Below are 22,704 nucleotides of genomic sequence, written 5' to 3'. Positions count from 1 at the left end.
GATTTGAATCCTCATTATTGAAGATAGCCACGTCCATCAGAATTGATCCTCATATACTATTGTTGTTGAAGTGTGTAATGATCTCCTGGTTCTGCTTATTTCACTCAGCATCAGTTCACGTAAGTCTCTCCAATCCTCTCTGTATTCATCCTGCTGGTCATTTCTTATAGAACAATAATATTCCAAAACATTCAGATACCACAATTTACCCAACCATTCTCCAATTGATGGGCATCCATTCACATTCCATTTCACTGTTTCTAGCAATACAAAAAGGGCTGCCACAAACATTTTTGCACATATGGGTCCCTTTCTCTTCCTTAATATCTCTTTGGGGTATAAGCCCAGTAGTAGCACTGCTGGATCAAAGGTTATGCACAGTTTGATAACTTTTTGACTATAGTTCCAAATTGCTCTCCAGAATGGTTGGATCCATTCAAAACTCCACCAACAATGAATTAGTGCCCGAGTTTTCCCACATTCCCTCCAACATTCATCATCTTTTCCTATCATTTTAGCCAATCTTAGAGGTGTGTAGTGGTATCTCAGAATTGTCTTAATTTGCATTTATCTGATCAATAATGATTTAGAACACCTTTTCATATGGGTAGAAATAGTTTCAATTTCATCATCTGAAAATTGTCTGCACCAAATGGTACAGTGTTGGAATCTTTACAAATTGTTAAGCCATTAGAGTTGATAGAGACAATATATATCTAATTTGGCATGGCTCAATATGATTGATTTGATCTTTGAAAGAGATATTTTGGGCCAGAACTTGAAACAAGGTACTAAGTACAACTGATAGAAACGATGCTTCTGTTCACACCTTTAGGGAGCTCATAGAAGCAAGAAATATTTAAGCACTCATTGGAGTTCACATGTTTGGGAGATTTCAGGGTTTAGAAAGAGATATCGGAATTCACACCTCCCTTGAAGTTCTTAGGGCCAGAGAGCATGCTAGGAGATGTCCCACAATCCCACTCTCAGAGAAGTAGCATAAATACAGTTTCAGTGAGCCACTCAAGAGAGTTATTTGGGAACATTACTGGGGTCAGGGAGGAGCACTATGTGAGGAAGCCCACAAGCCCTATCTTCCAGGCAAGAGAGATTCATTGTATCTTCTACCTTGGTGCTGGCTGGAGTCAGAAGGACAAACCTTTGGATTTGGAGGCACTCGCCTATCTCTCTGCTTGGTTGCAAGAGCTCTTGCAGCTTTGTCCTTGGCTTCTGCCTCTGCTTTTCTTCAGCCTAAATTCCTAAAGGAGAAGTTAAGAGAGCTGCAAGAAGAAATAGACAGCACAACTCTAGTAGTGGCAGATCTCAACCTTGCCTTCTCAGAACTAGATAGGCAGGTGATGAAGTTTGAAGTTTCATCAGGCAGTGATGAAGTTTGAAGCATTTCTGTGGCAGGAGTGATACAGTGTAATAAAACTAACTTTCTAGTAACAAACTTTCTACACTGGTTTCATTTATAAGGTTTCTCTCCAGTGTGGATTCTTTGATGTCCAGTAAGAACTCCCTCTTCTCTAAAACTCTTTCAACGCTGATTACTATTACTAATCAAAATAGCCTGGTTAGTTTTCTTAGAGGCCTATCTCCCTCCTTGGTTCCAAGAGCTCTTGCTTGTCTGCCAGCTTCAGCCTCCAGCTCTCTCTGAATCTTGGTTTTACTCGACTGCAGTCTCTAGCTTCTCAGTCTCCTCAATTGACTCCTTCTTTCTCAATCTCTTCAAGTCTCCTGACTGAAGCTCTAAGAGCTTCTTATATATGATCTCTTATAGGTGTGAACCCAAAGGTTGACTCCCTCCTCTGAGAGGGTGGGATTGTGGGAGATGTAAACTTGTGAATCTCATACTGAATCCTGAAATCTCCCAAACTTTTGAACTAATGTGTGAGCTAATGTGTGAACTCTCAAAGGTGTAAACATAAGCAAAGTATCTACCAATTCTAGTGACTTAACACCTTGTAAGGATTCTAACATCAGCTGCTTTCTTTTGATTTAGAACATAAGGTGGTTGTGACCTCTCTGACTTCTCAAGGAGGTGAGAACCCCCAAAAGAAGGTGATTACACCTTCTCTGACTGATCAAAAAGAAGCGAAAACACCATCAAAAGAAGGTGGTCATACCCTCCCTGACTTCTCAGGAAGAGAGATGAAAACACCAAAGAAAATAGGAAGTCAAATCAGATTAGCAGGTTTCTGAAGGTCACTTGAAATGGGTATACATAAATCCATCAATATGGGAGGCATTACACATAATTACATAAAATACATAAGCACATAGCAATATAACACAGGCTAGTGGTAATGTAATAAATAACATGAATCAACATGAGAATTTATACATGTCCATAAGTCCTAGAAATAGTCCAAAAGGAATCCATTGTCCATTAGTTCATGTGCCAGGAATCCAATAATTCCGGCAAGCTTTGAAGTACTGCAATAATCTCATCAACACTTTTTCATCTCAAGGAATCCAACGATTCCTTCTGGTTTTCAAGTCCTTGGAAACAGTCTCATCTTGTGTTAGGGAATCCAATGATTCCTGAAGATTTTAAAGTTATTTTAACAGTCTTATTGTCAGCCATGCTCTTTCAGTGTCAGATGTTTCTTAAATTTTCTCTTTTGTTTTGAGGTTTTTCCTCCTTTTCTTTCTTTCTCCAGGTGCTCATTGCCACCCATCTGTTTCCTTCTCTGTCTGTAGGAACACAAGCAAACTCTCTCTCCCAGTCAGTTAACCTATCTAATTCTTTTCTATTTACCACTTTTGGGATTTCTCCTCATCATCTGGCAATTACATTGGAGCTATTTGCACTGGACACTGCCCTGTGGGGTTAAAAAGTCTGTATTCTCCCCAACCATAATCTGTTTCTGCCATGTGATTACTTTTAGGCTGATTGATCATATCAGAATCCTGACCTTCTAAAGACTCTCTGGATGTAACCTCAGCTGCCATCATGTTTCACCTGTCTTTTGATTGATATCTTGGAGCTGGGCCCTGCCTCTCATTTCTCTGGGTTAGTCTAGATTCCCAGGCCCAGTGGAAGCCTCGGTTGCATTTTGGACATGGGGTTTTAAGTTTTCTCTCACCCTGCCTTCTCACTCTATCTCTATATCTACACTGAGCTCTAAGATGTCCAACTTTTCCACACTGAAAGCATCTATGAGTTTCTCTAGAAGTCCTTTGCCAAGAGGGACCCTGTCTTCCCATATTCATCAATTCGCGCCTTTGTGTCCACTGTGGCACAGCATCTTATGATCTCCTCTAAAGGAGTATCTTTGTATAGTCCCCATATAATTCTTTTGCAAACCTCATTGGCATTTTCCTTAGCCAGATGTCTGGTCATTATTTCTGTAGCTACATTATCTCTAATGGTTCTTGTTACAGCTATTTGAAAACTTCCCACAAAATCTATAAAAAATTGCAAAATCTAATCATTGGCACCTTGCTCTATTTTTGTGAAGGCTTTACCTACATCTTTCTGTCTGGGGAGAGAACCCCAAGCTTTTATTGCAGCCTTAGAAATTTGCTCATACACTGTTATGGGATAATACATCTGTTCCGAATTCTCTCCATACTGACTTTCACCAGCTCGTTGGTCAAAAGTGATTTGTACATTAACTCCTGTTTACCTATTTCATTGGGCTTGAATCCTACATAATTCATGATACTCTGAAAGCTACCACAAGTTTTGTCCAGGTTCTAAACATGTCCTTACTATGGATTTCCAATCATTCGGAGTTAAGATTTCATAAGACAAATTATCTAGTAACTTCTTAACATAAGAGGATGTAGCCCCATAAAAAGTACAACCCTTTTTCAAATCCTTAATTTTTTCAAATTAACAGGAGTGTATCTTCTCCCTTTTTGACCTGAAGAGTCAAGCTCTTCAATCACAGGATATGCATTTATAAAATCAGATACATCTTGTCCTTCATTTTTTGCCTTAATTAATGCCTTTTCTAATCTTGTCACAGGCTGCTTAAGTTCTGATTGTATTACTGCCTCTCCCTCTTCTCCTTCTTCCTCCACCCATGAAGGGTTAATTGAGGGGGGAGAGTCATGAGATGTGGAATGGTCTAATTTCTCCTGCTGTGAAGTATCACACTCAAAATTGTACTTAACTCCATTCTTATCTGATTCTTCCTCCTTTTCACCTAGTTTAGCTAGCACCTCCCCCTTGTGCTCTTTCTTCTTTTTCCTTATTCTAACACTTATAAAATTTCCTAAAGCCAGTTGTATTAAATTATATGTATTAAGTGTGTCTTTGGAAATTGAATCCCATTGGAAATTGAGGTCCATTTTCATTGTAGAATTGACAAAGATCCTCTCCTACTAATTTCCACTCCTCTAAATCTAATTCTTTTTCCATAGAGAAACAAGGACATATGTACTTTATACTTTCTAAGAGTTCAGTGATCTGCTGGAAAATTATAATCAAATCTTGGCTTTTTCATAACCTTGACAATGCTCTCTAAACATTTTCCTTGAAGAGTGGCTTTTCCACTGAGATCCTGTTAGTCTCACATTCGGGTGCCAAAATGTGGTGTTCTCTTCTTTTGTATAATATGATTGAACATTCTTTGGGTGCAGATTTCTTGGGGAGCTTTTGGAGGCAGCCTTACTTTCAGTTCCAAGTAATAATCACCTCAAATACAGCCAGCTGTTAAAAGTAGTTCTTTATTGTCTCTTCCAAAATAGCCTGGTTAGTTTTCTTAGAGGCCTATCTCCCTCCTTGGTTCCAAGAGCTCTTGCAGCTTGTCTGCCAGCTTCAGCCTCCAGCTCTCTCTGAATCTTGGTTCTACTTGATTGCAGTCTCTAGCTTCTCAGTCTCCTCAATTGACTCCTTCTTTCTCAATCTCTTCAAGTCTCCTGACTGAAGCTCTAAGAGCTTCTTATATATGATCTCTTATAGGTGTGAACCCAAAGGTTGACTCCCTCCTCTGAGAGAGTGGGATTGTGGGAGATGTAAACTTGTGAATCTCATACTGAATCCTGAAATCTCCCAAACTTTTGAACTAATGTGTGAGCTAATGTGTGAACTCTCAAAGGTGTAAACATAAGCAAGGTATCTACCAATTCTAGTAACTTAAAGCCTTGTAAGGATTCTAACAACTACTCACTTCTCAGAGTAGCTAAAATGACAGTTTTTACTTCCATTCTCAACTTCTCTGCATTGGTTTTATTTGTGCAAAACCTTTTTAATTTAATATAATCAAAATAATCCAATTAGCATTTCATACTGTAATTCAGTTCTTCTTTGGCCAGAAGTTCCTTTCTTCTCCACAGATCTAAGAGGTAGTTCTCCTTGTTTGCATACAGTATCATTCTTTATCTCTAAATCATGAACCTCTTTTGACCTTATCTTGGTTTAGGCCAAGGCTTGAAGTTGGCCAATGTCTTGTTTTGTCCATAATATTTCCCAATTTTCCTAGGAATTTCTGTCAACTAAACAGTTCTTATCCCAAGCTACAGTCCATGGATTTACCAAACATTAGAATATGTGTAAGAAAGAATAAGGACAATTTTGCTAGACCACCGTCTGTATGGAGCAGAATACAGTATAATAATACTGGAAGAGATGGAGAATGGTTTTAAATGCCAAATAAAACATCTTTCTACCTGATTCTGCAGGCAAACAGAAGTTTTTGGAGTTACTGAATTGGAGAGTGACATTTGTTCCTATATGTTAGGGAGTATCTCTTTGGCAACTTGATGGAAGAAGGATTTGATAGTAGACAATCCTGATTGAAATGAGGACCTAAATAAGATGTTTTAAGAACCTGAATTCTAATTCAATTGATGTGTGAATAAATGAGTAATATCAAATATATTGCTATCATAGAAATGATCAAGTTTAGCAATTGATTAGATATGACAGTTGAGAGATAATGTTACAGGATTTTAAATTTGAGTTATGGGAGATGTGGTGGTACCCTCAGCCCAAGTAAGTTTATTTGGAAGACTGATATGATTTGGCTGGAAGTTAATAGGGTTTTTTGTTTTTTTTTTTGCTGGATGTGCTAAGTTTGAGATTTCAATGAAATACCTAATTGAAAAATATATGGTAAGTACTTAAATATATGGAATAGCATATGAGGCGGTATTTTATACATTTTTAGAATACTGCTTCGTAATTTTTTATGAAATTATTTTTGTCTACGATTTGCTCTTTGACCTACTCCGGTTTTTACTAATTTTTAGTGCAATGATTCCTTTTTTTTTTCACTTAATATTTTTTACAGTTACATGTTAATAGTTTTCAACTTTTAGCATTGTAATATTTGGAGTTCCAAAATGTTATTCTTCCTCCATATCCATGTCCCCTTCCCAAAACTCCAAGCACAATGATGACAGATTATGCAGATACAATCATGATAAACATTTTCCACATTACTCATGTTGGGAAAGAAAAATCCTAACACAAGGTAAAAGCCATGAGGAAAAAAAAAGAAAAAGAAGTAAACAATATAATGCTTGGATCTCCATTCAGATTGTAGTTCTCTCGATGCACATGGATAGCATTTTCCATTTTGAGTCTTTTGGAATTGTCTTAGAGCATCGTATTGCTGAGAATAGTTAAGTGTATCATAGTTGATTCATAAAGTGTCTCTTTAGTGGGGAGTCACCGATGTAGAGTGATTCCTCATTTCAAAAAGCATTTCTCCAGTGCTGACATTAATAAGATTTCTCTTCAGTGTGAATTATCTGGTTCCTAGTAAGAACTCACTTTTGATTTTTTTAATTGATAATTTTGTAGCTTTTTAATTTTCTTTTAATTGTTGTTAAAGCTTTTTGTTTAAAACATATGCATGGATAATTTTTCAAGACCGACCCTTGCAAAACCTTCTGTTCCAATTTTTCTCCTCCTTCCACCCCCTCCCCTAGATGGCAGGTAGTCCAATACATGTTAAATATGTTAAAGTATATGTTACATACAATATATGTAACCATATTTATGCAATTATCTTGCTGCACAAGAAAAATCAGATCTAAAAAGGAAAATAAACCTTAGAAGGAAAACAAAAATGTAACAGAAAGAGTGGAAATGTATAGTTTTTTATTTTCAAAACATATGCATGGATTTCTCAACACTGACTCTTGTAAAACCTTACTTCTCCCCACCCCCTCAACTACATGGTAAGTAATCCAATATATATTAAACATTGTAAAATATATATCTTAAATCCAATATATGCATACATATTTATACAATTATCTTGCTGTACAAGAAAAATCAAATCAAAAGGGAAAAAATGAGAAAGAACAATAATGCAAGCAAATAACAACAAAAGGAGTAAAAATGTTGCGTTGTGTTCCACACTGAGTTCCCAGTCCTCTCTTTAGCCTAGATGGCCCTCTTCTTCAAAAAATCATTGGAACTGACCTGAATCACATCATTGTTGACAAGAACCACTATCAGAACTGATCTATCTAAACTGATCATCATATAATTTTGTTGTTGCCATGTATGATGATCTCCTGGTTCTACTCACGTCACTTTGCATCAGTTCATGTAGGTGGCTCCAGGCCTCTGTGGAATCATCTTGCTGATCACTCCTTATAGAGTAATAATATTCCACAACATTAATGTGCTATAACTTATTCAGTATTTCCCAGCTGATGGGCATCCACTCAATTTCCAATTTCTTGCCACTACAAATACGGCTGGAGAAACATTTCTGCACCTGTGGGTCCCTTTTACTCCTTTAGGATCTCTTTGGCAAATAAGCCCAGGAGAAACATTGCTAGAGCAAAGGATATGTACCTTTTGATAGTCGTTGGGCATAGTTCCACATTGCTTGACAGAATGATTGGATCCGTTCATAATCCCACCAATAATACATTAGCATCCCAGGTTTCCCCCAAAAGCCTTTCCACATTGGTTACATTCCTAAGGCTTCTCTTCAGTATGCATCATTTGATGTCCAGTAAGACCTCTCTTGCTTTTAAAACCCTTTCCACATTGATTACATTCAAAAGGTTTCTCTCCAGTGTGGATTTTCTGATGATCAATGAGACCTTTCTTACTTCTAAAAGCCTTTCCACACTGGTTACATTCATAAGGCTTCTCTCCAGTGTGGATTCTCTGATGGAAAATAAGAGAATCCTTTTTTCTAAAATCCTTTCCACACTGGTTACATGCATAAGGTTTCTCTCCAGTGTGGATTCTTTGATGTCTAGTAAGATTTCCCTTGCTTCCAAATGAGTTTCCACATTGGTTACATCCATAAGGTTTCTCTCCAGTGTGGATTCTCTGATGTACAGCAAGAGCTCGCTTGTTTCTAAAACCCTTTCCACATTGGTTACATTCATAAGGTTTCTCTCCGATGTGGATTCTCTGATGTACAGTAAGAGCTCTCTTGTCTCTAAAAGCCTTTTCACATTGGTTACATTTATAAGGTTTCTCTCCAGTGTGGATTCTCTCATGTACAGTAAGAGCTCGCTTGTCTCTAAAGGCCTTTCTACACTGGTTACATTCAAAAGGTTTCTCTCCTGTGTGGATTCTTAGGTGTCTAATAAGAGCTCCGTTTTCTATAAAAGCCTTTCCACACTGGTTGCATTCATAAGGTTTCTCTCCAGTGTGGATTCTCTGATGTAAAAGAAGAGCTCCCTTTTTTAGAAAACTTTTTCCACACTGGTTACATTCATAAGGTTTCTCTCCAGTGTGGATTCTCTGATGACCAATGAGACATCCCTTGCTTCTAAAAGCCTTTCCACATTGGTTACATTCATAAGGTTTCTCTCCAGTGTGGATTCTTTGATGTCTAATAAGAGCTCCATTTTCTATAAAAGCCTTTCTACACTGGTTGCATTCATAAGGTTTCTCGCCAGTGTGGATTCTCTGATGTAAAAGAAGAGTTCTCTTTTTTATAAACCATTTTCCACACTGGTTACATTTATAAGGTTTCTCTCCAGTGTGGATTCTCTGATGACCACTGAGTCCTCCCTTGTCTCTAAAAGACTTTCCACATTGGTTACATTCATAAGGTTTTTCTCCAGCATGGATTCTCTGATGTCTAATGAGATCACTCTTTTGTCTAAATCTTTTTCCACACTGTTTACATTCACAAGGTTTCTCTCCTGTGTGGATTCTCTGATGGCCAATGAGACCTTCTTTGCTTCTAAAAGCCTTTCCACACTTGTTACATTCATAAGGTTTCTCTCCAGTGTGGATTCTTTGATGTCTAATAAGAGCTCCATTTTCTGTAAAAGCCTTTCCACACTGGTTACATTCATAAGGTTTTTCTCCAGTGTGGATTCTCTGATGTCTAATAAGATCACCTTTTTGTCTAAATCTTTTTCCACACTGGTTACATTCACAAGGCTGCACTGCAGTGTGGGTTTTCTGATGTAAACTAAGAAATGTTCTATTTGTAAAAGTTTTTCCACATTGGTTACATTCATAAGATTTCTCTCCTGTGTGGATTCCTAATTGTCGAATAAGATTTTCCTTTTTTATAAAACCTTTTCCACATTCGGTACATTCACAATTTCTCTCTCTAAAATGGATTCTCTCATGTGTTGCACAGCTTTTCATCCAAGTAAAGTCACAGGATCCATCACCCATGAACCACTGCTTGGGAGTTTCTACCACAGAATGGCTTAGCTCTGCAGGAGTTTCTTTCATTTCACTCTGATTTCTCCTTCCAAAAAAAAAAAAAGAAAGAAAAGAGCAAACAATAAAGCAAACATAATTATGATGCGCACACACACACACACACACACACACACACACACCACTCACATATATTTATATTCCCTTCTCTCCATCAGCGGAAGAGAACTTCAGTTATTTTCTGTTTCCTAGGCAAAGAAAAAATCTAAAATGGGCAGAACCAATCATTTTAAGTCCCATTAGTTCACATCCCAAAAGTGAGGAATTTCATTCTAAGGAGTTTCATGCACAATTACAGTGGAATCTCATAATAAACCTGTGACAACACAGAGAGTGCCTTCATTCTCCTTAGGTGCACAACTCAGGTGGTCACCGGCTTAGAATGGCTGAGTGACTCGGCCCAAATCCCAGCTGCTGAGACTAGAATTTACACCCTGTGAATGGGCATGCTTTACATACAGTTGTGACAATCATCTCCACTCTCAATTTTCCCCCTTCCATTTCATTATCTGCGCTTTGCCTCTTTTTCATAGAAATGACATCTAGTGCATATATAGGAAATACTCAAATTGTTTCATGATCTGTCCTGTTTGTAAGTATTAACAAATTTCCATGCTGATCACTTTCAATTCATTTTTTTTCTATTACATTATCTGAGATAATATTCAGAAGCCTAAGACAGTTGTTTTTGTTTTTGTTTTTTTTTTTTTGTATTTACCTGAGGTAGAAGTGATTTTGTTCTGACCCATTTTTTTTTGAGATACCTATCAGTTATTTCTTTCTTAAAAATTATCATTATGTGCCCTCTGCATATCCTAAGGTACATTTTTTTTTTAAAGGCATGAAATTATCCACCTCTGAGAATGCCTCAAACAGAAAATTGAGTTCATCATCCTGAGATATGGAAGGGTAGTGCGGCTGCAGTACTGTAGTCCTTTCCCTTTTAAAATCCCTTTCCCTTAAACGATTAAGAAAAAGATCCAAGGGATCTGACCCCAAAATGTCTTAGTGACACCTAAAGTGGTGAATAAATGTCTGATTTGGTTCTAAAGGGAGCTGTGCTCTGGGATCACATGGATGGGCACATTTCCACCTTTACGAGTCTTTCTGCAGTGATTTCAGACTATCATTACCACCAGTACACGGCTGTGGAGGACTGTGTCTTGAGTCCATCAAACTCTAATTGCTTCTAAGTGCAACAGATTCTTCTGGTTTCTCAACCTGGCACCAGATTGTTCCCAGCATTTCAGGAAGGTTGAACACTCATGTACAAATGGCCACAGGCCTGCAAAGTCCCTCAGGGGCTGTCTCTCCCTGGACTAGAGTAGTTCTCTCCCTCCTGGCTTAGCTAGTAACCTCATCTCATCCAAACTCTAATTGCCAGAGCAAGATGTGCTAAAAACAATATATGTACAACTTGAGTCATTTAGGGAAACATTTCTCATGAGCCAACGTAAATATAAATCCTTTTTTTTTTTTTTTTTAAAGTAATTAGCAATGGCTTTTGACTGGCTAGAGTAGAAAAAAATGAATTTCCAAGTCTCCACGAGAACTTGTCCAATTTTTTTTTCTACATCATACATATAAGACCATGTTCATCATATCTGTTTCAAAGTCAGAATACAGTTACAGTGGATAGAATGTGGGTTAGGGCCTTGAATCAAGAAGCCCAGGGTTTTAATCCCACCTCAGAACCTTGCAATTCAAGTGATAGGACCTGTGTTAGATTCAGTTTCTTTATCTGTAAAATGGACATAGTAATAGCACCTAAGTCCTCTGGTTCTCATGAGGATGAAATAAGACAATGCAGAGCATGGCACACAGGGCTGTATAAATACTTATTTCACTTTGGCTCTTTTCTGCCCAGTTATGTTTTCCTTCTTAAACCATCATGACCCTTACCAGTTAATGATGCACTGGGGCACTAAATTTTTCAGTTCATCTAATGCACAGTGGGTCTCTCCACAATCACTGATGTATTGTCTGCCTCGCCACTCTGTGACCTCCATCAGGACAGGCGATGTCCCTCACATCTCTTTGTGTTCCCGGTGTTTAGCCAAAGACTGCCATGTAGCAGGCCCCTAATTATTTTCTGACTAGAAGAAGTTCTAAGAAATGGCTCATGGCCCAAACCTAATCCCTTTAGGCACATTCAGAAGAGTTCCATTGCACCAAATCCCAAACAAGGACTTCTTACAGGATGACAGATGAGCAGTGGCCTTACAGGGACTTGGAGTGGGACCCACTCATTTTTTGGAGCGGACAACCAGATTCACTGACAAGCCCTGGACACGGCTGCCAAGAAATAGCCAACACAGAATTCCAAGTCTGACTTTTCTCCCCAAAGTCACATTTACTTCAGGGTAACTCCCAGAAGCCTCTTGTAAGCACAGCTCTCATATCCCTGCTTTCACCTCACTCACCTGGAGAGCAGCTCCTCAGGCCTTCTTGCTCCGGCATCCACAGTGCTTCCCTCTGCTCAAAATAAGAGATCGCCTCTTCTCTAGAAACTGGAAGCCCTGGGCATGGAAATCAGTAAGAGAAGATAAAGAGAAGTTGGTCACTTAAGCAGAGCTGCTCCAAGCTGAAATTCAGCCCCTGATGTTCAGACGTATCAGTCAATACTCAGACAATGGGACTTATAAAGCAAGTCACCTAAGGCAGGATGTGCCCTCCTATTCAGTGAGACTCCTTTCTGGCAGAAACTTCTGATCCCAAACCTGGGTTGCTAACTGTGTACCTCTGGGTAAGTCAATGAAATTCTGATTGTTTTCCTGTTTCCTCAACTCTGAAATGGGGATAACAATGTCACCTGACTTGAAATGTTAAGATGAGGTTAAAAGGACATAATATTTTGTTGTACTTTTAACTTATAAACAAGCATTTCAGTAATGTAGTTCAATAAAAAGGTGATTGCACATGAAACTGTAAATCCACAATGCACAACTTGCTATTCCTTTCAAATAGAAAAGGAAATTATCAAGTACATTTTTCTCCTTCCATTTGCCTGTACTCAGCCTAGAAATGGCTGCAGTTGCATAGAAATGTAAAATTAGGTTATCCATATTCCTATTTATCTGGATGCAAATATCATCTTTCTTTATTTGTTCTTTGTCATGAATATCAGTCCTTCGAATCATCAAGATAACTTATTTGCTGGAAGTTGTTCTTAAACAGTATTGTTACTATTTGTAAAGAAAGCATATGGCACAGCCCCTGGCAAACACAGGTAGAAATAAATGCTTATTCCCTTCTATTCCTTTCCCACCCCTTCTACTGGACTATGAGAGAGAACCAAAGGCAGATTAAGGAGAAACTTCCCATATGAGGGAGAAGCAGGTGCTTTGGCTACAAACTGACGCTTGCTACAAAGAATAATATTGCAAATACTGGACTCATCTGAAAAAGGAAGGAGTTGACAGGAAAAGGAAAAGGAAAGGCTGAGCAGTTTTCAGCGCTTTAATGGTTAAAATTCGTGTCCAGATAGAGGCTATTAATTCCATGTTTGAGATGCTTCCTCTGATTTAATCTTTGACCTAGGAATGGGTAAGAGAGAGCTTCAGGAACAACACAGGACATTCCCAGGCCCTGTCATACAATACAAGACCAGCCCTTTGCCTTCCTTCACCCACCCCAAAGCCTGCACACTGGTCAATGAGGATATTCCCTTTGATTGCAGACTTGCAATTATCAGGAGAGGTGCCCTTACCCAAGGAGAGCAGGTTCCAGGCGTTCTCCACCATGACCTCCTTGAACAGCTCCTTCTGAGATGGGTCCAAGAGCCCCCACTCCTCCTGGGTGAAGTCCACAGCCACATCCTTGAATGTCACAACCTCCTGCAGCATCAAATGTCAGAAGATGTGGGGCTGAAAGATCCTTCAGAAGGAATGAGTTCAACCCCTTCCAATTTACAGGAAGAAACTGAAACACAAAGAAGGGATTTGCCCAAAGGTCATAGGCTTTCTGACAGTCAGGGTAAACTCTTGAACCCCTGGTCATTAAGATACTGATTGAATTTTGGATCTGTTGACATAAAGCTGAGAAGCGACTTATTACAGAATAAGATCTTTAGGCAAGAGGGTATATTCCCTTTATGAATTCTTCCATGCTCTTCATTGGTATCCCTACTGCTCATCCTATTTCCTGTTTCCCAGTCCTTGTGCCTGTTTTACCTCTTCCTTTTATCTATAAACTCTTTTCCTAAAGAAGCCACCTTTTACCAAAGAGAATCATCATTGTGAATTTAACACTTTTGCGTCAAGCTAGGAATAGCTTCCCTGAACTTTTCCTAGTATATGTGTAAGGAGCATTTCACAGTTTATTTCTTTTATTCTATCATTTCACTTGTAGACAACAGGGTTTAGAAAAGGAAGCATCTGTGCAGTTGGTCTCCAAGCACTTGCAGAAAGCTCCTACAGCACAGCCCTGAATGGGGACCTTGGAGCATTTCACTGCATGAAGTGTCAAGGAAAAAAAACCCTGTGAGCAGAGGAGCTATGGGACAGAGAACAGAAATCTAGGGAAAACAGTCAAGGAAGGTGGACAATGAGGACAAGGAGAGAAATACTTGTTAGAAAGGGAAAGAAAAATGGACAAAAGTAGAAAACTAATGAACAGGATGAGAAGGAGGAGAATCTACAAGATAACTAAGAGGAAAAAGGGGATGAAGAAATGCAGACTGAGATAAAGTAGAAGGGATGAACAAATGTCTAGAGAAACTTGAAATAAAAGACTTAGGGCATCTTCTAAGTGGGACAACAGAGGAATATGCATATTTCTTTTCAACACAAACTTTTACAAAATTTAACCATTGGGATACGGATCCTCTGCCCAGATGAAAAAAGTCAGAAATAATCATTATACTCTTTTATTACCTAAAGAAATAAGAATGAAAATGGGTTCAAAGATGACCAACAAAAAATACAAAGCTAAAAGGAGATTTACCTGAGTCAGAGGACAAATCTTAGAAATGATAAGTTTGTAAAGGAAAATGAAAATGATTAATAAAACCATATCCCAAAATTTCTAGTGTTCAGCTGAAGCAGGCCTTGGGGGGGAGGGGAGGAATAGACATATTCTCACACATTAAGAATGTTTAAAAAAAAAAAAAAAAGAGAGAGAGAGAGAGAAATGTTTAACTGAATATGCATTCAAAAAGTTTTAGATAAAAAAAGTGAAAAACTGGAAATAAGTGCAAATAATGAGATATTAAAATTAGAGGGGAAATAGATGTAGATAAATTGGATATTTAAAAAAATGACAAACACAGAAATGACTTCTTTGAAATGATTCAAAAAGTGGAGAAAACCCTTAGTATGATGGGATGTAAGAGAGCATAAAATCAGCATAAAAAATGTAAGAGAGTCACTGAAACAGCAAATTGCAAAGGTAAAATGGGGACCCTCCTTTGGGAGCCCTGGTGGCCTCTCCTATGACTGGCCTGTATGCTTTCATATGAATAGAGCTCCTGATGGCCTAGAGAAAAATTCTCAGATTTCTTTCTGCATCTACCTTGAACAACATCAGCTTCCTGAAAGAGATTTCAGAAGGAAAATTCCCAGGAAACCATCACCAAAATGCAGAGCTGCCAAGTCAATAAGAAAAAGCCTGCAGGCCTCCAGAAAGAAAGTCCAGCACAATTCAAGTACCAAGGAGCCACGATTAGGACCAGATATAATTTGGCAGCAACTTTCATTAAGGGGCAGAGAATTTGGCACAGGATATGACAGAAGGCAAAGGAGCTGACCTTATGGCCAAGAGGAAATCATGAAGCAAAACCAAATGGAATGCTTTCAGGGGAAAAGCACATTTAATGAAAGTCCTTCCATGTATTCCTAAGGAAAAGCCCATAAATGTAGAAAACTTTCTAAGTTGAGACCCATGAGGAGAAATACAAAAAAGAATCCAGAATGAACTAGCCCTCAGGGACTCAAAATATATACAGTCATAGTGAGTGACATGTGTTCCCTCTGATTCCTATTTGGGCTCACAGAGGGAATCAAAGTAGAGTAGAGCAGGGAGGGGGTCTGTTATGTCTGGTTGATCTTAAGCAGAGACTGGAAAGAGGAGAAGGGGGTGGAGAGAAAGAAGATCTAAGAAATGTTGTCTCTGGCAAAGAGGGTCCTCCACTAGAAAGCTCTACAAGCAAGGGGGACATCTGAGCCTCAGTCATCTAGTCAAAGGAAGGAAGAATGCCCAGGACATAGGCAGATGAAGGGAGAAATGCAGTTTAATCCCCAGTGAATGGACTTGAGTCAGTTCTTTCATTTATATTCTTCCAGGTCAACCCAGGGCCTGCTGCAGCCTCGAGCAATAATAACATCCAAGAACCTAGAGTGCCATAACACACTAATGTGACTCTTAATCCTTCTTTTTCTCCAGTTGTTCTCATGGTCACAGGGCAGCTTAAGTTAAACCAGCAAAAGAAACAGTTGGAATAGTACTTTGGGGCCCAGGAACGACAGAGGTGAGGACGGGAATCCCAGCAGCCTCTTTTAGACAGGAGAGATCAGTTCCTGTGCCAGGGCAGGTCTTAGAAGCCCCAGAGCAGCGGGATGGCCCAGAGCTCTGTGAACTAGACCTGCTGAGCTTTCACCCATGGCCTTTCTCAGTGCTTATTGGCCGGAGCCAAGGAATGGTCAAAGGAAGGGTTTCAGGGAGATCTGGGAAGGCTTGGGGGACCTGAGGCACGAGGACAGGAGCAGCTCAGAAGGATAGTTTCTGCTCTGATGACCAGGAGAAGGGCTGGGGAAGCATCAAGGCTTGGCTCCCGACTTGAACACGACACACTTTGCTTGAAGGGTTTTCTAGGAGCTTCAGGGGAACATGGCAGAGGTAACCTAGAGGAGGGGGGAGAAACTTTGGGTGGGGAAGGGTACTGAGCAGGCCCAAGGAGAGCAGACCTACTCCCTCTGGAATGGAGATTCATGATAAAGTAGTGGACCTTGTTAGTCCCTTATAATGAGGAAGAAGGTAGAAACAAAAGGGGAAGTGGGAGGTGTGTGTGTGCGTGTGTATATCTGTCTGTACTTCGGGTCCTAAGATGCCAAGGGTCCACATATGCAGTTGGGCAGGGCAGTATTACTATTGGGTTCCCCTGTTTTTGTACAGAAATGACCCATACAGCTCCACAGCCTGTCCTCCATGTCTAGGGAAATGACTGTGACTGCTGATGTTGGTCAGGTCTGGGGATGGACTGTACTTACCTGAGGAGGTCCGAGGCTCCCAGGGCCCATTCCCTCTCCAGGCTCCCTGTGGAGGTAGCAAACACCCAGAATGACTCCTTTTTCTCAAGTTCCTCCCTTTGGCACCTGGTCTTTATTGCAGGGTCCTGCTGCTCCCACACTTGAGGGGCCTACAAAAGTGACAACAGCCAAAGCTCTTCCTAGCAAAGGTCACAGCTAACCATGGCGGGGTTTAATTTTAAGTATCTCTGAAAACCCAGAGAAAGCCAAGAGTCCACAGGACAGTCCCTTCCCTTCTTTTTCTCTGCATAGAAAAGCCCCACTTCCCCTCATCCTGATCCCAGGCTGACTGCCTTTGATTTCATGGCCTGGGAGAAGGCTATTGGGGGCCCTGACAGTAAAACTGTTCTAAATTGACCCCACTTTTGCTGTCTGCGTTTGACCAAATTCCTGGGCCAGTCCTAGGTTACCAGAAGAAGCTGGAGAGGGAAAAGCATCCCAGAGGAGGAGAGGACTTTTGCCTCCTTTTCTCAGCAAGAGGGAAGCCTACAGGGATTCCTGGTGGAGTGTGAGGTCCTCCAGGAGTTACAAAGGCCTGGCCCTGCCCCTGGGGGAGAGACTGCACCCTACAGAACAATGCCAACAAGGTCAGGATTGGAAAGGGAGGTTGTCTGAAAACTGCTCCCCTCCTTTTACTTCTTTTCTCCCTCCTCTCTCCATCGTACCTCACCCATAGTAGTACAAGGGTGTTTGGGATCCCAAATGAGAGACCTTCAGCCTCCATGGCTCCTGAGTCAGAGCTCTCCCCCTCCCACCCCACAGTGTCCTCTGCCTCCCTGCCTCCCCTCCACCCAAATAACACACACATTATTCTGGACAACAGACTGGCTGCTTTGGGGAAGAGGGAGCAAAAGTGGGAGGTGGAGGACGGGGAGGGCTCTGGAATGGAAACCCCAGGAAATGAGCAGGTGAGCCTGAGCCTTGGAGACAAAATTCAGTCTTGCATTGAACTCTGAGGGCTCAGAGAGAAGAGGGGCCAGGGAAGCAGGAGGTTTGGAGAACAGGGCCAGGGTCAGGGAGGAAAGCCAGACCAAAGGAGGTCATGGACGTCAGGGCCAGTGGGGTGAGAAGTGGGGGACGGCGGGGCCTAGGAAGGAAGGAAGACTATGTGCTGAGGTCTACCTAGGAGTTGGGGAGGAATGCTGGGACCTTCTGGTAGGGCTTAGGCAGCAGTAAGGCAGGACAGCAGAATCTCTAAGGAAGAGATGGGATGGGGAGATGCGATAGCTGCGGCCTGATCAGAAGGCTGAAATTATGGACAGCCTGAAGTCTGGGAAAGTGAGACCCAACGGGAAATCTGGGCAAGTTTGGGAAGTGATTCAGAGTCTGGAAAAGGTTAAGGGTTGGAGGGCTCATCCTACAGGCAGCCTTGGGAGAAAGGTGTGCTCCTGGTAGCCCTGGAGGTCATGTACCCCAAGGTCAAAGGAGGAGACCCAAAGGCCAGGGCAGCCAGTGGGAGTCGGGAAATACGGAGCATGCTGGCTCAGACCTACCTGGGGGCTGCAAGCACAGGCCTGGGTGCAGGAATGCCGAGAGATCTCAGCTCCAGGGGAAAAACGGAGAGCCCTGAGCACGCCGGGGGAAAGGGGAGGCAGGGAAGAGGAAGGGATCTGGAATCCCAGGGGGGAAAAGGGGAGAGATCCGAGGAGCTCCGGGAAAACCGGGGAGAGCCCTGAGCTCTCCGGAGGAAAGGGAGAAAGAGACCCGAGCTACCAGGAGGAAATGGAGAGAGAGCTGAGCTCCCGGAGGTTAAAGGGGGAGAGAACTGAGCTCCAAAGGGGAAAAAAGGAGAGACAGGAGGAACTCGCAGGAAAAAACAGGGACAAAACAGAACTCCCAGGGAAGGGAGAGCAGTTTATACAACAGGGAAGTCAAAAGGAACTGGAAAGCAAAGGAGGCGGGGAAAGCACAGTGATCCCAGTGCAGACTTCCTGTTTCCGGATAGTCTGGGTGGGTCTTCCTGGTGCCAATTGCCCAGCCCCATCCCTTGCCCAGCCCCATCCCTCCCTCAGCATGCCTGAGCCCTTTCCTCCAATCACACTCAGGTCCTCGGCACATTTTGCTGGTTATGCCCGGGATGCAGAGACACGTGAGTTTCTAGAGAGACCCTGAGTCTAATGGAGCCTCCAAGAAAGGGTCTGCAATGCCAGGGACTGTAAAACCTGTTCCTGAGAACATTAGTTCTGGGTTACTGTGGCCTTTTTCACATGGGTAGTTTTTCCTCTAAGGATTACTTTGGTACTGTGAGAATGAGGATGGAAATAATAGGGGGCACTAGCTACTGTTCTGTGAAGCAGACCAGGACAGCTGGCTTCTCAGCCTGGAGAGGTTCAGGAGTTTGGGAGCAGGACCACCTATTGGGATTACACAACCTCATGGTGACCTGACCTTGGAAATCCAGTGGTGTGCTCTAGGTTCTGCCATCAGGCAGGTGGTATTGCCCATTTAGGATGTGGCAGGTGGCACCACAAGTACACCACCTTGAGTCTGGCTGCAGTGGGAGTGGTGAGCAGGACTTCAAAGGGACCTTTCCACCATGGCTCCAAGGAAGGCTTTCAGAGATTCCAGCAGACCCAATCACAGGGCTGGATTAGGAGCTCAGCCTCGGTTGACATTTATAAAGAATGGGACTGAGAGACAAGTGGCTAAATCTCTGACATTGTCTAAGCCAACACAATAGAGTTCTGCAGGAGGGAGCATTAAGTTGCTAGGCTTCCCCTCCATGGGTACAGGGGTATTAGGAGTCCTGATATCATCTCATAAGAACCTACCTTCCTCTGACCTAGCTCTTTCAGGAATTTAATAAGGGAGGTTTTAAGCCATCCTTGATGACTGGGGGTGAAAAGCACAATGTTTGTGCTAACTGACCAGGGTGAAATCACCTTATGTAATGAAGATCTTGTAAAATGGCCCATCTATTACTATGTATTTCTTTAAGAACCCTACATCATGGAATGGTTTTTCTCTTTTTTCCCTAGTAAATTTATTTATCCTTAATACACATGGCTTCATGAATGTTTTTGGGAGACAAAATGGAGAGTAAAAGTGCAAAATCATTGAAGAGATTAAAAAACAAAAAGAAAAAAAGTAGAAAACATGGCATGTGTTGATTTACATTCAGTCTCCGTAGTTCTCTGTGTGGATGCAGATGGCATTTTCCGTGCAAAGTCTGTTGGGATTGCTTTGCATCCCTGAACGTCTGAGAAGGACCAAGGCTATTATAGTTTGTCATCGCCCGTTCTGACTGTTACTGTGTACAATGTACTTCTGGTTCTGCTTGTTTGTATCAGTGTCAGGTCGGTTAACTCCAGGCCTTTCCCAAACCAGCCCATTCCTTATTTTTACAGAGCAATAACATTTCATTGCTTTCATGAACCACAAGTTGTTCCTCCATTCCCCAATCGATAGACATCTACTTATTTTCCAGTTCTTTATGACTGCACAAAGAGCTGCCACATTTTGTCCCATGTGGGTCTGAGATGATTTTTTTCTAAGAGGATTTTTGCTAGCCCAGAGGCTGTGGCAATATGAGGGGAACTTTGCCACCCAGCGGGAAAGTATACAGACCATCCCCAAAGCATATTTGGAACCACGGGCAGCTGGCAATTGAATGAAGGTCCTTCTGTCAGGTTTGAAAGGGAACATCTGGGAGAGGAAAGTGGCCCCCAGCTGGCCTCAGAGGCTTGGATACATGGTGCTTGGGGCAGCTGGAACTCATCTCACAGGCGGTGACAGCAGCCCTAGGAACCCTCCCTCACCAGTATTTTTGGGCTAGTCCTTCCAACTTATTGGGTCCTCAGTGCCTGAATGAAGACAGGTATAATGGAGGGACAAACAAGTTCTTAGGGAGAACATCGGATCCATTGTATTCCTAAGAAGTTTACACGCCTCCTTTGGAAGCTTTTCTTGCTTTGTGATATGCATTCTCTTTTGGGCAGTGGCAACTTTTCCCTTACACCTCCATGTTGAGATGGATAAGTTAAAGTTTGTACTTTTGGGGCAAACCTAAGTTCCATGGAGACTTCTGCTCTAGAAGGTTTGCCTTCCAGCATCTGGAGAGTTACCACCACTGGTTCACTTGTTTGGTCAGAGCAATCATTTGCTTGGTCATGCAGGTTTTCTCAGCTGTGCCCAGGAATTATCCTTACTGCCATGGCCTGGAGAAGCAATAAAGTCATATTTGAGATCCCTGTTTTTGGTTTTTAATGGATTGTCCTGAGGAGGAGGTCCTAATGTTTCCCTAGCACCCTAAAGTCAGGGCTACCTGCTCTGGGTGCAGATATTCATCCTTTGTCTTTTCTTAACTGACCAGCCTGGCTACTACCCTGAGTTCAGCTTGTTGGCCTGAATGGCCATCTGAGAGTGATGAAATCTGAGGCACTTCTGTGGCAGGGGTGATGCCCTAAGCAGTGACCAAACCTCCTTCCTCACTTCTGGGGCAGATGCATCAGATCCTGGTCATAGTCGGCTCCCTCTGAGGGGGTTCCCTTCAGGTCCTCCCAGGGAGACAGTAAGACATCCAGATAACTTTCACAGTCTGAAGCCCATCCTCAGATTCTCACATAAGAAGGGGGCTGGGCTGATTATGTTTCCATGTCTGATGGTCCCTTCCAGGGTGGCTCGCCTGCTCAAGGACAGTGCTGAGAGGGGGTCGAATTCATAGCAGTGTGGAGTGTCAGCAGCATAGGGAAAGGAGCCATTTAGGGAGAATTGAGACAATGTCTTGAATGGTGGAGACTAGGGCTGCTGTGGCCTCTGCTGCTTGGAGGCAGCCTGGGAGGCCTTTACCTTATCATTCAAAGCTTTATTGTAGTACCCCATGGCACAGAAACTTTCACCCTGTTTCTGTGCAAATCAACCAAGTGTGTTCCCTTATTTCTCAGAGACAAATAAAACTGATGAGAGAGAATAGCTGGGGAGGCCTGAATTTCATGAGTGTTGGAAGGCAGACTTCAAGAATCCAAGGAGTTTTGAGCTTATGGGGAAAAGCCAAACACTCAGGACAGGAATTTTTAGGCGTCCATAAAGTTCATTGGCAAAGCTGAGAAGTCAGGGATCCTGCCAGACCCAGGAAGGCACAGAGCCAATGTTTGGGGTGGGAGCAGAAAGCTGAGTCCTCCCTTTAACATGGACCAGTCTGGGGTAAAGGCCAGAGGTAGGGTATCCTTGGACCTTTCCAGAGGGAGGGAAACTGGGGTTTGTTCCTAGGTACCTTGTGGCCTCTTGCTGCTAAACCCCTCAGCAGGTCCATAGCATCCCTAACAGAAATGTCTTGGGAGCAGGAACAAAGGAGATCATCAACACACTGGAGGAGGACTGAGTCCTGAAAATGTAAGAGGTCATGTTCTGTTGTAATATCTGTGAGAAATAGATGGTTACTTAGTGAATTCCTGCAAAGGAAATCTGGGGCATGACCAGCCCTTCCTGTAAAAGCAAATTTTTGGGACAAGTGAGACTGAAAAGCAGCTGCTGCTGAGTTACATTTCCCTAAAGTGACTGGCCCAGGGTGGTACTGGGTAATAGAGTGTGGGGAGTTGGGGCAACAGGGACTTGGGTATTACAGTAGCATTAACTGCTTGAAGATCATGAACAGTTGCCAATCAGGGATTTAAATGAGCCCAGTTGTACAACAGTAGGGGAGACACTAATAAGTGACGCGATGTCAATAGCATCTGAAGCCCACAGCCAGAAGGGAAGGCAGAAGGGTTTAAAACTCTGAGTGTGGAGCCAGCCCCAACTACAGCAGCACCTCATGCCTCTGTATGAGCAAGGAGACCTCTCCAACAGGTGGCATGGGGATACCCACAATGGCCGTCAGGATCTTGGTTGAGTCTGCCA

At 42.1% G+C, this 22,704-nt stretch overlaps 1 protein-coding gene across 2 annotated transcripts; it reads right to left on the bottom strand.

Moving 5' to 3' along the window:
• Positions 1–7,575: 7,575 nt before the first annotated feature.
• On the bottom strand, positions 7,576–18,793 carry LOC105751052 (zinc finger protein 260-like). 2 transcript variants are annotated; one of them, XM_031943167.1, is made up of 5 exons: positions 18,360–18,793; positions 16,828–16,976; positions 13,332–13,458; positions 12,046–12,141; positions 7,576–9,654 (listed from the first exon to the last, which is right to left on the bottom strand). In XM_031943167.1, the coding sequence occupies exons 2-5, from the start codon at positions 16,855–16,857 to the stop codon at positions 7,898–7,900; spliced, it is 2,010 nt and encodes a 669-aa protein (XP_031799027.1). In that variant the 5' UTR covers positions 16,858–16,976; positions 18,360–18,793; the 3' UTR covers positions 7,576–7,897. The 2 variants fall into 2 exon arrangements, with proteins under 2 accessions (XP_031799027.1, XP_031799028.1); XM_031943168.1 differs by having other exon boundaries at positions 9,535–9,650.
• Between the last annotated feature and the right edge of the window lie 3,911 nt (positions 18,794–22,704).

Source organism: Sarcophilus harrisii, chromosome 6 (genome assembly GCF_902635505.1).
Source record: "Sarcophilus harrisii chromosome 6, mSarHar1.11, whole genome shotgun sequence".
Taxonomy (NCBI): domain Eukaryota; kingdom Metazoa; phylum Chordata; class Mammalia; order Dasyuromorphia; family Dasyuridae; genus Sarcophilus; species Sarcophilus harrisii.
Note: the sequence above shows the minus strand (reverse complement) of the source record. Positions and strands in the feature narration are given on the sequence as shown.

What these genes read in the sequence shown, in the direction of transcription:
- LOC105751052 (XM_031943167.1), bottom strand. Translation starts at nt 16,857, where the DNA reads ATGGGCCCTGGGAGCCTCGGACCTCCTCAG. An exon ending in CTGGAACCTGCTCTCCTTGG is followed by an intron (nt 12,142 to 13,331) that starts GTAAGGGCACCT and finishes TTCCATGCCCAG; the next exon opens with GGCTTCCAGTTTCTAGAGAA. An exon ending in CCTGAGGAGCTGCTCTCCAG is followed by an intron (nt 9,655 to 12,045) that starts GTGAGTGAGGTG and finishes TTTTTTTTTTTG; the next exon opens with GAAGGAGAAATCAGAGTGAA.